Raw genomic sequence first — 14,962 nt, 5'->3', positions numbered from 1 at the left:
GGTCAGCTCCCTAGGACCCTCTTCTTCCCCATCCTGCAGTGTGGCTGTGCCCCTCCTCGCCTAGAAAGCAGATGGGGGCAAAGGGGCTGCGTGCTCCCGTGGAATCACGCACGATGTGCACATGATCCTCAGCCCTCCTGTTTCGGGCGATGTAGTCACTTGCACTGAGCTTCCATCCCCGGACCCCCAAACCTGTGCCCAGGGGCTGCTGTGAGGGCACAGCTCCCCCTCACAGGGCTTACCATTGGCCAATGGTGGGGGTCAAAGGGGGCGGCCAACAGTGGTTAGAGCACTCAGACACCAGGGTCTGACCCTGGCTCTGCCCACCACTACGAGCTCTCTAACCTCAGTCACTTTGCCTGTAAAATGGGGATTCTATGAGATTTCAGTGAGATGATGCGGGAAGACCCCGGCATGTGCCTGGGAAGTGGGAGGCACACACCAGGGCAGTGTGGTGACAGTGCTCTTACGTGACCATCCCCAACGCACCATACAGCTTGGAGGCAGGGCTCCTCTACCACAGCCCCCCCAGGTCTACAGAGGTCAGGCATGGACCCCCTGACCTTGAAGCCACAAGGGAGAGGAGGAGGAGGGCAGAGGGCAAAACAGGAGGGGCAGGGGTGGCGCTCCACCAGGGAGAAGAGTGGTTCAGAGGGGAGCCCAACATACCCCCAGCTCCCCAGAGCCAGCACAGGCGTGGAGAGACCCGGGGGTTTCCACACTTAGCAGAAACACTGATGGAAGACAGGTGAGGAGCGGGCCGGCGGGCAGGGTGGGGCTGGGGGCTGGGACTCAGCATCTCAGGCCTCTGAGATGGCCTTTGCCTCCTGAATCGGGGGTGCGGGTTCATGCACCAAGAGCCTTTCCATCCAGGGAGACAGTCCTGGCTCCCTGAGTCCCCTGCTGCCCCCTCGAATGCAGACAGACCGCCCCAGTTGTCCTGACATGCTGGAAGCGGGGGAGAGGCAGGGAAGAAGGACAGACAGACACAGAGGAGGAGAGGCCTCCGTTCGCAGGACGAGAGAACGCCTCACAGACTTTGCTCAGCCAACAGCCAGAAGGAAACTCAGGCCATGGAAGAGAGGGATGGGCAGAGAAGGCCAGCCTCTCCCACCACGTCCGGCGAGCACAGTGTCCCCAGTGCAGCCCTCACTACACCCTGCAGATGCTATAAGCCTGCACCAATGGGGAAACTGAGGCACAGAGACACAGCCATCACCTGGGGAGCCAGGACTCTGCCCCCACACTGCTGGCAGGCTGGACATGCCAGCTCCATGTTCAGGCTGGGAGCGCCTGGTGGGGAAGGCGAAAGGAGTGGACCTGGGAAAGCCAGCAGGGCCCTCACCAGGCCAGACCCTCCCCAGGGGCCACATCTGCTAGCCTCCTTGCTATGGCAGAGCTCCAGGGCAATCCCGAACCAGGAACCCACTGCTGCACAGAGAGTCCCACCCTGTGAGGGGCAGGGCTCAGGAACACTCCAGACACCCCAACACAGCAGATCCACCCCATCAACTCTGCAGTTACTGTGAGCCAGGCCTGACCATTCGATGCTGGGGGTGGTGGCACAGACGGAGGACTTGGCCGGGCTTGGCCTGGAAGACGCCAGCACCAGCCTCACCTCTAACGCTTTCCACACGGATGACGCAGGGGGTTGTGTGTTCCCTCCAACCTCAGTTTCCTGCCCAGAAAATGGGGGGACGATTGCCTCTCCCATAGATTAATGGAGAAAGTACACCTGGTTACCCAAAGGTCACCTTCACTGACGGTGGTCCACGGCCAAGGACGTGGAAAAGCAGCCACAGAGCCTGTCCCAACAGCAGCTGCTGCTGCTGACTTTGCGTATCTGACATCTTGATGCCCACTGGCCAACCCTATGAGCTAAGGGCTAGCCTGAGTCCCCTTTCCTGGGGAGCCCGCTGCCCTTGGTACACGCTCAAGCCCCCACACAGGACCCTCAGCTCAGAGGGACCCGCTTCACTGGCCAGCATGCTCCCCACCACGACTGGAAAGGTTAAAACGGCATGTGAGGGTGGCTGGAGGAAAGGTTATTCTATGTAGTTCACCTTCAAGGTCGTGGTGAAATTGTGTGTGTGTGCCCGTGTGTGTGCCTGCATGTATATGTGTGTCTGTCCGTGTGTACGTCTATGTGTGTACATGTATGTAGGCAAACACGTACATGTGTGTATGTGTACACATGTGTGCACATGTATGCGTCTGGGTATGCGTGCATGTGTGTATGTGTACACGTGTGTCTATATGCGTGTGTGTGTGTACATGTGTGTGTGTGTGTATGGCTATGTGTCTGTCTGTGTCTGTGTGCTTAAGAAAGAACCCAGGGCCTTGATCCTGGACATCAGGAGAACAAACACTCACTAGAGTGATTAGAACGATGAAGGGCGTGTGTTGGGCTTTTCCCAGCTTGGGAATGTTCATGCCCTAAAAGGGGACCTGATTACCAAGTTATCCACAAGTTCTTACCTGAAGCAAAAGTGTGAGAATTCAACCATTGGAGTTTTCCTGAAAAATGCCTCTTCTTTCACCCGGGGCTAAGCCCCCAAGGATTGCACAGGAGGAACTGAAGTGGCAATTGGGGTGTGTCCTGTCTTCTGCACTGGCCCCCTCTCCCCCCAAGTGCAGGCAGGGGCTGTCTGCAGCCTCGGCAGGCACCTCCCAGCACCCCTCTGGCTCGTTCCACAACCAATCCACAGATATTTGTAGGCACCTACAGTGTGCCAGGCCCCAGGCCCACAGGGGGAGGCAGAGGGGGCCCCTCTTGTCCCCTACAAGTGCAAGGCTGGTTCCCTCTGACCACTACAACCTGAGACCCCGACTCTTCCCCATTTCCCTCAGGTCACCAGGCTTAGCCTTTCAAAACACACACAGAAAGCAGAGAGTTGTTTACCACACCTCCCACAATATTCAAGAATTTAATTCTAGGGCTTTCATATGAACCTACATGTTCAGGTTACAAGACAAGAAGAAAAACCAGAAAACTATTTTCCCCAAGGCTGCGAATTGAAAAGAATCACGCCAAACTCAGGCATATTTTCCACACGCTCTGCCCCACAAGATAAAATCTACTTCTGTTCGAATCCGAGTCCTGGCAGGGATGGAGGGCCTGTGGCCCCGTGCCACATAACACACCCCCAGGCGCAGCCACTGCTGCCAGGCCCGGTGCCCACCGTCCCACCCACCCAGTTCCTTAACACGTTTCTGCTCTCAGTCTTCAAAACGGGCAGGTGTGCGCATCAGCCCAAACCAAAGTGGTCTTTTCAACAGTGACACCGGGTCCTGGACAGAGTCTTGGCATCACCAACAATGGCAGCCACTTTCCCAGACATGATCTCAGCACCACCCCTCCTCCCAAGAGGCTCACACGCCTGCGACTTTTCCTGGATTTTAAAAAATAGTCCCCCTGCGTAGCGGTTGGGTTCATGCATTCTGCTTTGGCGGCCCAGGGTTCACCGGTTCGGATCCGGGGCACGAACCTACTCACCGCTCATCAAGCCATGCCGAGGTGGCATCCCACATAGAAGAGCTACAACTCCACAACTATGATACATAATTGTGTACTGGGGCTTTGGGGAGAAAAAAGAGGAAGATTGGCAACAAGTGTTAGCTCAGGGCCAATCTTCCTCAAAAAAAAAAAAAAATATATATATATCCCCATCACCCTAGTTGGCAGGTAAGGCCAGATGGAGACCTCATGTCACCAGATAGCCAGTGCTGAGGTGGGGTACTCAAGCCCTCGTGAGTCCAGGTCACCTGTGGCCTTTAGCCCCTGTCCATCCTCCCCTGACCCCCCTGCTCCATCGCCACAGGTCCTGTAACTCAAAAAGAAGCAGAAGTTACGGTCCCCTCCCCCTCCCGGCAGCCCCGGCTACACTCAGGTGGGCCACAGCAGGCACTCGACTGCCACTGGGGCTTGTCCCCCAGTCTCTGCCTGTGCCACACACAGGCAGGCAGAGTCGAGGACGGGCCAGGATGGTCATGCACGTCAACGGGTCAAGTCCCCTCCACCCTCAACCCAACCCGAGTTACCAGAGACCCCCACGTCCCCACGGCCATCACACCTTCCTTCTGAGCTTCACTCACCTCCAGAGACCCTGTCCTCCACTCCTGAGGGAAGCCCCAGCCTCCCCTTGGCTAACCCCAGTCACATCTCTGTCCTCAGGCTCCCCGACTGCTGCTGGTGACCTCCTTGGGGAGCCTCACTCTCCCTCAGCCCCTGGGGCCCCAGGCCCTTGGGTTCTTCTCTTGCAGGTGGTTATCCCTGCTCCAGCCCTCACGCAGGCCCATCCCCACCAGACAGGCCACTCGGGCCAAGGCTCCTCAAGACTGCACTGAGTCCCGTCCCCATCACAAACATTCTCTGCCTTAGTGCCCTCACTACCGCAGCTGTGACCGTCCTCTCTGTGACCCCTGCGGCCATGCTGACCACTTCTGACCGTGACCCCAGCTGGTCTCTCTCACCCAGACCTGCACGTCCAACCATCTTCGTGATAACGTCAAAGGTGTTCCAGCAGCACGGGGTCCAAAGGGGTCTCATGATCTTCCCCCAAAGCTGAACCCTCTACAAGGCCCTCGGCTCCGTGAACACGCCTCCCTCATCCTCGTCCTCATGCTCTGGAAGCCAGAAGCCATGCTTCTGGAAAGTACACCTCAGAGAACACGGCTCGGGAGCCACCGTCCAGGGTTCAAATCCCGGGGCTGCCACCACAAGCCGGGTGCGCTGGATGGGCTGTCCAGCCTCTGGGGCCCTGGCTTGCTCCCTGCCGAGATGGAAGCGATGCTGGAACCTTCCACGTCACGAGGCCGCTGCAGGAGAGTGCGCTGTGCTCGGGCAGGGAGTGCCTGGAGGGAGTTCCCAGCACGCGGAGCACGGCTGCTGATCAACCCTGTCATCGCCTCCTAATCTGACCATCTAACCTTGCAAACTCTCCCTCCGTCCACCCACGCTCCATGGCCACACCGACCTGGGCCGCCGGAGCGGCACTCTCTTCCACCCTCCAGCTCCTACCTAGAGCGCTGTTCCCATCAGCAGCGCAGACGCCGCCCAGCACCCAGCCCAAAACCTCCCCTAACCGCCTCCCCAGCCCTTCAGTCGGGCCTCTCCAGGTGGGGGACTCCTCCACGCCCATCCCCCTGCCAGGAAGGCGCTTCACAATCACGTCGGTGCCGGTGCCGGGAGTCCCCACGCCGCCCTCTCCTGTACCTCCCTCCCCTTGAATTCAGTTCCCTGTTTATCCAATTATCTGTCCCCAGCCAAACTCCAGGAGGACAGGGCCAGACCAGCTCTCCAGGGCCTCACATAGTAAGCCTGGCACACAGTAGGTGCTCAATAAGTGAATAAACAGTCCTTTATTTGTAAGCCAGTGTTTCTGACAGTATGTTAGCAGATGACTATCTCCAGAACTGCTGAAGCCCTCGATGGTTAACTAGCAGCCCAAAGTACCTAACTCTCCGGGCAGTTCGTGTCGCTGGAGAATCCAGTGGTTTAAGCCAGTCCCACCCTTTCTACACCGTGAGATTCAGAAAAAATATAACACCATGTGTGCAAGGCTGCCTGGTACAATGGCTGCCTCCTTATTTCCTTGTTTGCAATCATCGGTCTAAAAGTCCCTATGATATCCTCTATTTAACCAGGCAAATACTTTCTAAAACTTTATCAAGCCTAGACGACTGTATACCATGTACTCCCCACCAAAGGAAACGTCAAGGTTACTTGATCTCGTGATTTCACCAAGTTTTAGTGTTTTCTGACACATCTGAGTGACTCATCGACCAATCATTTTTATCCACAAATGCTACTCTTCCCACATCCACAGGCCCCCAACGGAGGGCCATTTTCTACCAGATGCTGTGTTCTTTGACGTATGGCTTAAGGCTGTAAACCCTCAGGCACACGCATGTTCAAGCTGGATTAAAAATGTCAATGTTACTAAAAGATCAGCATCTAGAAAGACCACAGAAAGTATTCGTTCCATGCCTGAGAGTCCCATTAGGTTATTAACCACACTGCTTTGGAAAATGCAAACACAGCTTGAATAAATGCTCCTGCTAAAAAGTCCCTATGTAGAATTTTAAATCTCACTCAAAAACCGTCGCATAAAAAATGAACATCTTGTATCGCTGGATATCATCCCCCAAATGGCGGCTATTTGAATGTGATCATATTCAGAATTCAAAAAGTTTTCAAGTAGCGTTTTGTCCTTGGTAGGCTACATAAAACCACGAATGCTCTCTACTCTTAGTCTAAAACGCCTGTACTAAAACTGCCCTCCTCACAGCACGTCCACCTCAGGCCCCACCCCCAGGTGCACCTTCCCAGCGGGCCCCTGTGCGGGAGGCACACAGCCCTTCCCCGCCTGGGCTATTCCCTACTGCACCCCCAGAGCGGGAATAATGCATCAGAGGCTTTAGGGCATGGCTGTAAATGAGGGGAAGCCAATAATAGTTCACTGAAAAGGCCTATGAAACAATAGCCTTCCCCATTGTTCCCTAATAAAACCTAAGAACCTGACTCTGGTTAATTCAAGGGCTGATCTTTTTGTTGTTTCTACACAGAGTTTTCCTGTTCGGAATAACAGATTTTATAGTTCATGGTAATTTGCTTCTTGGGAGCATTAAGGAGTAGTCAAATGGTCTGAGGGTTGTGCAGCGTCCCGAGGTCCCACTTTAAACCAGAGCAAGGATTCGGCACCAGAACAATTCAGCTTATCAACTAATTCCTCAAAAATTTCCTCTTGGGTAAGAGAGGGGAGTGTGAAGCGTGGGCTTGTTTCATCTCAATCATAGTTTGATGCCTGGCGCTCCTGCTCGCTGGCTGTGTAACACTGAGAAAGTTACTTAACACTTCTGGGCCTCAGTTTCTTTATCTGTAAAATGGGCAGCAGTGTATCACCACTCACCTCCCAGTTACCAGAGGCATAAGTGACAGCACAGATACAAGAGTTTAGAAAACTGCTTGATATCCAGTCGGAACCCACTAAAAGGTAATCATTATTATCTAGCGGGGTGGACACATGAGGCCCCAAGGCCTGATATACACGAGGGTGTGTTGCATAGGATTCAGAGCCCAGAACTGGATCCCTGAGACATATTACTACGTAGTGTGGAGCCCGAAACAAACCTTCGCCTGTGGGCCCGGCTGTGGGCCCACCAGGTAGGCGAGACGGCCCTCAGTAATAACCTGTTTTGAATGAAATCCATCCTAAACCCTGTTTTCCGGCCAACACAGGGGGCCCACATTCCTGATGCTCCAGACACAAAACATCCCTGCTCCCAGCATGCCCCCATTCCCGCTAAAGCACCACGTTCCCTGTAAAGTCAAAACCCTATGATCTTGCCAAGTCGTTTTTATACAGGCTCAACGTTCCACTCTGCTTTATCTAGCAGATAAGCAGCACGGGAAGAAAAATTTAAAAATGCAAACGGAAATTGAGGAAAGAGACTTTTTTTTCCCTTGTGTGATTGCTCAGAATATCCATGACCCTGGTTAACACACCTTCGCGACCTCACCTAAAATATTCACCTGCAGGCGGTCCACGCTGCCAAAATCGATGCTGAAGTATTGCATCACCTCGAAAGGGGACCCATAGGTCCCAAATCTCATAAGCCAACAACTGGAACTAGACCCTATTTGCCACCCGACCCTTAGTCTATGAAGGATTACACCAGCCGTGGAAACAAAACACATCAGGAAATTAACTTCTTCATTCTCCCAGGGCTCCCATGGCGATACTGTATCGTAATAATTTACTGTCACAACTCATCTGAAACATCGACTCAACCCGCAGATCCGAGCCTTTCCTGGTGACAGTTTAGATCTGAGCCTTTCTTGGCGATAGTTCAATCTCATAATTAAGGTCACCTGTCCACACCAGCCGATGAGGTCCAAAGGCAGGCCCCTCGAGTAGCCGCCGGGGGTCCCACAATTGTTTCCCAACCCCCCACCAAATCCTGCTCTCTCGACAGTGTATCGAGGTTCCCATAGCCTCTACTCGTCCCCCTCTCCCAGACCCCACAGGACCCCCCAGGCCTCGCCTGGCCCACGGGGGTCAGCAGCAACGCTTCCCTGCCCACGTCTGGCTGGCTGAGCGGAGACGCCCTCCATCTTCCGCTCACCTCCTGCCCCAGAACAAGCCAGTAGGGTTCCCACACGGGCTCCACCACCAACCTGGGCAGGCCTCTAAGTAACACCCAAATTAGAAGCCCGTGTCCAGGAGCAGAAACCAAGATCAAACGAGGCCGTGCTTTTCAAAGAGCTCCCACACAGACGAGTACACATTGCCCGATTGTTATTATCTGGAGGAGACAGAAAAGAGACACCAAGGGAACTAACTCCAACCCTATTACAGGGTGACTCAGAGACCCATCCGGCAATTTCCAACGGTCCCACCCAGGAACTAATTGGCACATGGGGCGGGCAGTGACCTTTGATCTTCCCAGACAGGCGTGTGGCTGACTGCAGAGCATCACCAAGCAAACCAGACAACTCAGACAACCCCGGAGACCAGGTCTTAACTGCACCTCTCAGGAGCCACGGCCTGCTGAGGAAAGCGCCCAGAAGCCCTGGTCTTGAACTTGAAGAAGCCCAGTCCTGCTCCCAGCAAAAATGCTGAGGGAAGCAGGGCCATGCCCCTCCCACTCCCTTGCCTGGGTCGGGAGCACGCCCCCAGCATCCACCATCCAACCGGAGGCCACAAATCCACAAAGAGTTGCCCAGGCCCTACCCGAATACGCCCCAGCACGCCGGGCAGGCCCCTGGCAGGTCCCAGCGGCTCTCCAGGCAGCCCAGCAGGAACCCCGACGGCCACTCACCAGAAACAGACACCTCCATGAGCGCCTCCAGCGGCCGGTTGTTGTCAAGGTCACGGCTGAGCTGCAGCTCGCCCGTAGCAGGGTCCAACAGCAGCAGCTGCAGCTCGTTGCCCTGCAGGAAGGTGTAGTTGAGGCTGTCGGAGAGGTCAGGGTCGTGGGCCGGGATGCGGCCAATCACCCCGGTGGGGAAGCTGTTGGACTTATTGGTGACATAGTTGTTGAAGAGGATCTGGAAGTCTGGCAGCACTGGCGGGTTGTCGTTCTGGTCCAGGAGGCGGATGTGCACCGTGGCCCGGCTCACCAGCGGGGCCGACGTGGCCTGCACCACCAGCACATACTCCCGCCGGACCTCAAAGTCCAGCTCCACCAGGGCACGCAGGTCCCCGCTCAGCAGGTCCAGCTGGAAGACCTCGGGCACATTGCCTTCCACGATCTGATACATGATCTGGGCATTGGGGCCTTCGTCGGGGTCATTGGCACGAATCCTTGCCACCACGGACCCCACCGGGCTGTTCTCCTCCACAAACAGCTCCAGCTCGTCCCTCTCAAACACTGGGGGGTTGTCATTAATGTCCAAGACTGTCACCTGGATTTCCACTGAGGCACTAAGGGGTGCTGGGCTGCCCCGATCCACAGCCAGAGCCCGAAGGTTGTACACAGCCACGTTCTCTCGGTCCAGCCGGCGCTGGGTGCGGATGACGCCAGACGTGGGCTCGATGTAGAAGTCCCCATCGCCATCGTCCCCTCCCTGGAAGGTGTACAGCAGGCGGCCGTTGGGGCCCGAGTCCCGATCAGTGGCAGAGACCTGGAGAACACTGGTTGACGGGGGAGCATCCTCAAAGACCGAACCCTGGTAGAAATCCCGCAGAAACCGGGGCGCGTTGTCATTGGCATCGAGGATAAGAATCTCCAGGGAGGTGGTGTCGGACTTCTGAGGGATGCCATTGTCCCGAGCTGTGATGCCCAGTGTGTAGGCAGCCTGGTCCTCATAGTCCAGCTCAGTCATGGTGTAGATGGTGCCGGTGTCCGGGTCGATGCGGAACTGCGGCACGGGGTCCTCCAGCACGTAGGTGATGCGTGCGTTCTCGCCCGTGTCCTCGTCGGTGGCGCTGATGGTGGCAATGGAGGTGCCCACGGGCCGGTCTTCGCTGACGCTCACCGTATAGTGGGAGCTCTGGAAGACCGGCCGGTGCGTGTTGGCATCGGTGACATTGATGAAGACCTGTGCGGTGTGCGAGCGCGTGCCGTCGGACGCGGTCACCGCCAGCACGTACTGCCGCTCCTGCTTGTAGTCCAGCGGCAGCGCCAGGGTGATGAGGCCGCCGCCGCTCTGGCTGCTGAGGGCGAAGCGGTTCCGGGTGTTGCCGCCGGTGAGCTGGTAGGTGATCACGCTGTTGGCGTCCCGGTCGCGCGCCCGCAGGGTCAGCACGCTGCTCCCCACGGCCGCGTCCTCGTTCAGACGAAGCTCGTACACGGGCTGCGTGAACATGGGGTCGTTGTCGTTTACGTCCAGCACCGTGATGGACACGCTGGCCGAGGAGCTCATGGGCGGCGAGCCGTGGTCCACCGCCTCCACCCCGAAGCTGTAATGCTCCACCTCCTCGCGGTCCAGCTCGGCGCACACCGTGATCCAGCCAGAGCTGTTGTGGATCTGGAACGGGAAGGCCGAGGCCGAGGCAGGGTCCTGGGGCCCAGCACCGCCGCCCCCCACGGAGGCCGAGGCCGTGTCCACCAGGCGATAGCGCAGACGCGCGTTCTCACCTGCATCGGCGTCCACCGCCTGGATGTGCAGAACGGAGTGGCCCAGAGGCACGTTCTCCAGCACGGCCGCCTGGAAGGGGCTGCTCACAAAGATGGGGGCATTGTCATTGACGTCCAGCACCTGCACCGAGACCAGCCCCGAGGAATTGATGAGCGGAGGCCGGCCCCCGTCCTGCGCCTTGATGCGCAGCGTGTACTCCCGAATGGTCTCGAAGTCCAGCGGGTTGATCACATCCAGGCTCCCGCTCAGCGAGTGCAGGTAGAACTGCCCCTTCAGGTTCCCGCTGACGATGCTGTAGTGGATGGCTGCGTTCTGGCCCTGGTCTCGATCCGTGGCCTGCACGCGCAGCACAGGCGTGTTGACCGCCACGTCCTCGGGCACCTGGACCACATAGCGCTTCTCGCTGAACTGGGGGTAGTTGTCATTCTCGTCCTCCACCACGATGTGCACTGTGGCCGTGGCGCTGAGCGGGCCCGGGTTGCGGCCCTGGTCGTTGGCCTCCACCAGCAGCTGGTATGAGGCCGCCTCCTCCCGGTCCACCGCTGCCCGCGTGCGCACCACGCCCGAGCGCGCGTCGATCTCGAAGACGCCGCCCGCGCCCTCCAGCAGGCGGTAGCGCATGTTGGCGTTGGAGGGCGCGTCGCCGTCGGTGGCACGGATGGTCAGCACCTCGTAGCCCACCTCAAGGTTCTCACGCACGCGCTCGCGGTACTCGGACTGCTCGAAGACCGGACTGTGGTCGTTGGTGTCGCTGACTGTGACAGTGAGGTAGGTGGCAGCTGAGCGCCGTGGCGAGCCGTGGTCCACGGCGCTCACTTTGAGCACGTGCGTGTCCTTGGTTTCGCGGTCCAGAGCGCGGGCCGTGCTCACCGCGCCCGTGTCGGTGTCGATGAGGAAGTAGCCATTGGAGCGCTCGTCGAACAGCGCCTCCATCTGGTAGCTCAGGCGCCCCGCCTCGCCCTCGTCGGGGTCGTGCGCGCGCAGCTCGATGACCGCGGTGCCCGCCGGCTCGTTCTCGGGCACCGACACCTGGTAGCTGGGCAGCGGGAACTGCGGGGTCGTGCTGCCGCCAGCGCCCCGCCGGGCCCGCCGCGCCGCCCCCGCCCCGGCCTGGGGGAGGCTTGGCGGCGACAGCGACGGGGAGGGTGTCCCCACGGCCCCCTCCAGCGCCAGCTCCACCCAGATGGTGCCGGCCGCGCGCCGCAGGGCACAGAGCAGGCGCAGGCGGGCCGAGCCGCCGGGCGGCAGGCAGACAGGGTGGTGTGGGCAGCGGGGCCCGGGGTGCGGCGGGCAGCTGCAGGCAGGGAACGTGGTCAGGGCCACGAGCGCAGAGTGCAGCGTGGCACCGCCGCCGCCAGGGGCCGGGAAACAGAGCACCGCGCCAGGCCCAGGCACCGTGAGCACAGTCCGCGCGTGCAGCTCCGCGCCGGGGGCTCGTCGGCGCCGGGGCCGGGCGCCACAGCCCGGGCCATGCGCGCGCGCCCGCAGGCGTAGACTCAGCGCCGTCGGGGCGCCGCGGGCCACCAGGCGAATATGCAGCGGCAGCGGGCGCCCCCCCAGGCGCGCGCAGCCCCGGGGCCCCGCGCTCAGCCCCCGCCGACGCCCCGCCAGCCGTCCGTCGCGGCTCACGTCCAGCAGCTCCCGCAGTGCCCGGGGCGTGCGCGTGGTGTCCAGCGCGTAGGTCCAGCCGGGCCCGAGGGCGAAGGCGCGGGCCCCGCCGGGCACGCGCAGCTCCCAGGCGGCCGCTCGAAGCCCCAGCGCCGGTAGGGCGGCGGCCGCAGCCAGGAGCAGCAGCGCGGGCAGCACGGGCGGCGACGGCGGCGCCATGGCCCGGAGCCCGAGCCCGAGCCGGGAGCCCGAGCACAATCCATGCACCCGGCGCGGCTCCGCATCCACCCGGCGCGGCCAGGGGGCGGCTCCCGCGCGCCTGGCCCCCGGCCCTCGGGGCAGCGCACGCCCCGCCTCCCCGGGGGCCCTGGCGGGGACACCGGGGGCCGCGCTCCCGGTCTCCCCAGCAGCTTCCACTTCGAGAGCACTTTGCGAAAGTTTGCGAAGTTGGTTTCAAGATGGCTCCTCCGCGCGTCCCGGGAGGGCGCAGCGCATCAACCTGCGGTGGTGGCGGCTCCAGGCGGCTCCAGGTGGCTCCCGCGCGGGCTCGGCCGGGCGGCGTGGGAAGCGGGGCGGGCCCGGAGCGGGGCGGGGGCTGCGCTCCCGGAGCGGGCTGGGCCGCACCGCGCCACTCAGACCCCAGCGACCGGCTGCTGCCTGGGCGGTGCGCTCGGCCCGCGCCCCCTCTGCCGGCGCTCTCCCCGCCCCCGGCCCGGCCCCGCCCCCGGCCCCGCCGCGTATTGTTCAGCCCCGTGGGGAGCCGGCCTGGAGGTGCGCGCCGAGAGGATTGCTATGGAGACGCGGGGGCGCAGCCGGGGCGGGGGCTGGGGGCCGGGCCCACTCCCCTGCGGTCTTCCCACCCAACCTCCCGGGGGGCGGTGCAGAGGGAGTCGGGCCGGGAAAGGCGGGGCTGGGGGGCCCGGGCGGCCGCTACCAGTGGGGCGATGGCTCTGCACCTCCGGGGGGCCGGGTGGGGCCCAACGCCCCCCACCCCACCCCACCCCAGCAGAACTGATCTGCGGAGACCACCGCCGCGGCAGCCGCGCGGGTTGGACCCGGGAGGGGAGAGGGACGGGTGCGGAGGTGCCGGGCGGGGGCCTGGGCGCCCGCCCCCTAGGAAGGACCGCGGGGGTGCCGGGGGACGGTTACACATTTACAGCAAAATGCGGGAGGCTGAAGGGCTTTACTCCGACAAAACTCCTCTGGACTTTGAAACCCAATAGGCAACTAACCGGATTCTGGTCCCCCTTGGTTTAAAGCGCAACGTTTAAACGAAAAGAAAAACCCGGGTTGACATTTGGGATTTGGAGTGGGGACGGCGGGAGCGAGCTGGTCTCCCGCGGTGCGACCGACCTGAGCGTTCGCGGACGCGCGGTCCGGCCCGAAGCCCCCCGGCTACTCCCAAAGCGCGGCGGCCGGCAGCGCGGGCCCTGAAGGTGGCGTGGGGCGCGGAACCACCCAGGGGCGGGGGGAGGGGGGATGTCCTGTACGACGACACCCTCTCCCCCTCTCCTTCGGGGAACGGACTGGGGAGGGAGGTTTAGAACTGAGATACAGCCGCCTTCTGTGGGGAACCACGGGGGGAGGTGGCTTTAGAACTAAGCGACACCCGGCCGCCCCCTGCGGAGCACAGCCTGGCGGAGAAGAGGGGTTAGGACTGTGCGACAGACACCTCCCCTCCTACGGAGCTTTAGGACTGTGCCACCTCCGGGTGGGGGGATGCACTCGCCCTGCCCTCGGTAGAGCCCTGGGTGTCAGAACCCACCCCAGCCCCTCCGCCTCTCAGTCGTCGAAGGCAGTGGGGGAGTGGGGGGGAGTCTCTCCCACCGAGAGGCCTCTCCTGGTCCCGGGGAAGCGGCAGGAGGGGCAGATGCTGCGCACGCGTCACTAGAGCGGGTCTTTTTGACGAGGGAGGGTCCGATCGGCCGCCGCATTTCCGAGTTGAGCGCAGACAGGTGTGGGGCCCAGGTCGCAATCAGTCAATAAACACAAACTCAACCGATTTTGGTCCAAGTTGCTGAAAGCAATGTCTTTGGGCTGAAGCCAAATATCAGCATTTTCTTCCCATTAGCAACGATTTGAAGACATTATTATTGACCTCAGAGGTCGACTGACTTTGGGAACTTTTAGTCCGGGAGTGTTCACTGGCAAGCCCTGTAGGGAAATGTGCGGGGGCGGGGAGGTGGGGGGAGTCCATCCCTTGAGTGTGACCACCCAGGACCTCCCGGGACTGCCCTTCTCTTCCTGGGGAGGGTCAGAGGGCAGGAGATTGAGGGTCAGGACGGCTGGGAGGACCCTGCCCTCACCTCTCAGTGGAAAGCCCCCAGGCCAGGCGGGGTGAAGGAGACCGCAGGGGGTCCCACACTGGAGAAATCCCCAGTGCTTATTTCAAAACAGGACTTTAAATAGGGTGGGTTGGGTTTAAATAAACAGAAGGTGCTGTTGCACTGCACTTGCTGGTTTTTGAGAATTCAAATGCAGTGAATGAGTTTGGGTGTGGGCATGCTTTTCCGGAATCAGACACCTGCTGGCTGGGACGGCCCTGCACCACTTCCTGGTCCCAGGGACAGGAGGGGAACACAGGGACGGGTCTCACCAACAGGATGTCCAGCAAAAGGCCCAGCGACAAATGATGGTTCTACTCACAGATAGGCAGAAGCAGGCCCCACTCCACCCTACAGTTTAGGAATGCACCAAACAGGGAAAAGAGCACAAAAAACAAGGAGGTGATGTGAGCGTGGTCAGCAGGTGGGCTGGGGAGTCGGCAGG

At 60.2% G+C, this 14,962-nt stretch overlaps 1 protein-coding gene across 4 annotated transcripts in view; it reads right to left on the bottom strand.

Moving 5' to 3' along the window:
• The window catches only part of CELSR1 (cadherin EGF LAG seven-pass G-type receptor 1), a 149,484-nt gene extending 136,655 nt beyond the window's left edge, over positions 1 to 12,829 (bottom strand). For all 4 annotated transcript variants that reach the window (XM_087448732.1, XM_087448733.1, XM_014793350.2 and 1 more), the window contains exon 1: positions 8,824 to 12,829. In XM_087448732.1, coding sequence (XP_087304858.1) covers positions 8,824 to 12,412 — 3,589 coding nt within the window. In that variant the 5' untranslated portion in view covers positions 12,413 to 12,829. The remainder of the gene's footprint in view (positions 1 to 8,823) is intronic.
• Positions 12,830 to 14,962: the final 2,133 nt, after the last annotated feature.

The sequence above is a fragment of the Ceratotherium simum genome, chromosome 25, assembly GCF_057802395.1.
Source record: "Ceratotherium simum simum isolate JZ-2026a chromosome 25, ASM5780239v1, whole genome shotgun sequence".
Taxonomy (NCBI): Eukaryota; Metazoa; Chordata; class Mammalia; order Perissodactyla; family Rhinocerotidae; genus Ceratotherium; species Ceratotherium simum.
The sequence above is the reverse complement of the archived record's forward strand: the minus strand, read 5'-3'. Positions and strand labels throughout refer to the sequence as shown.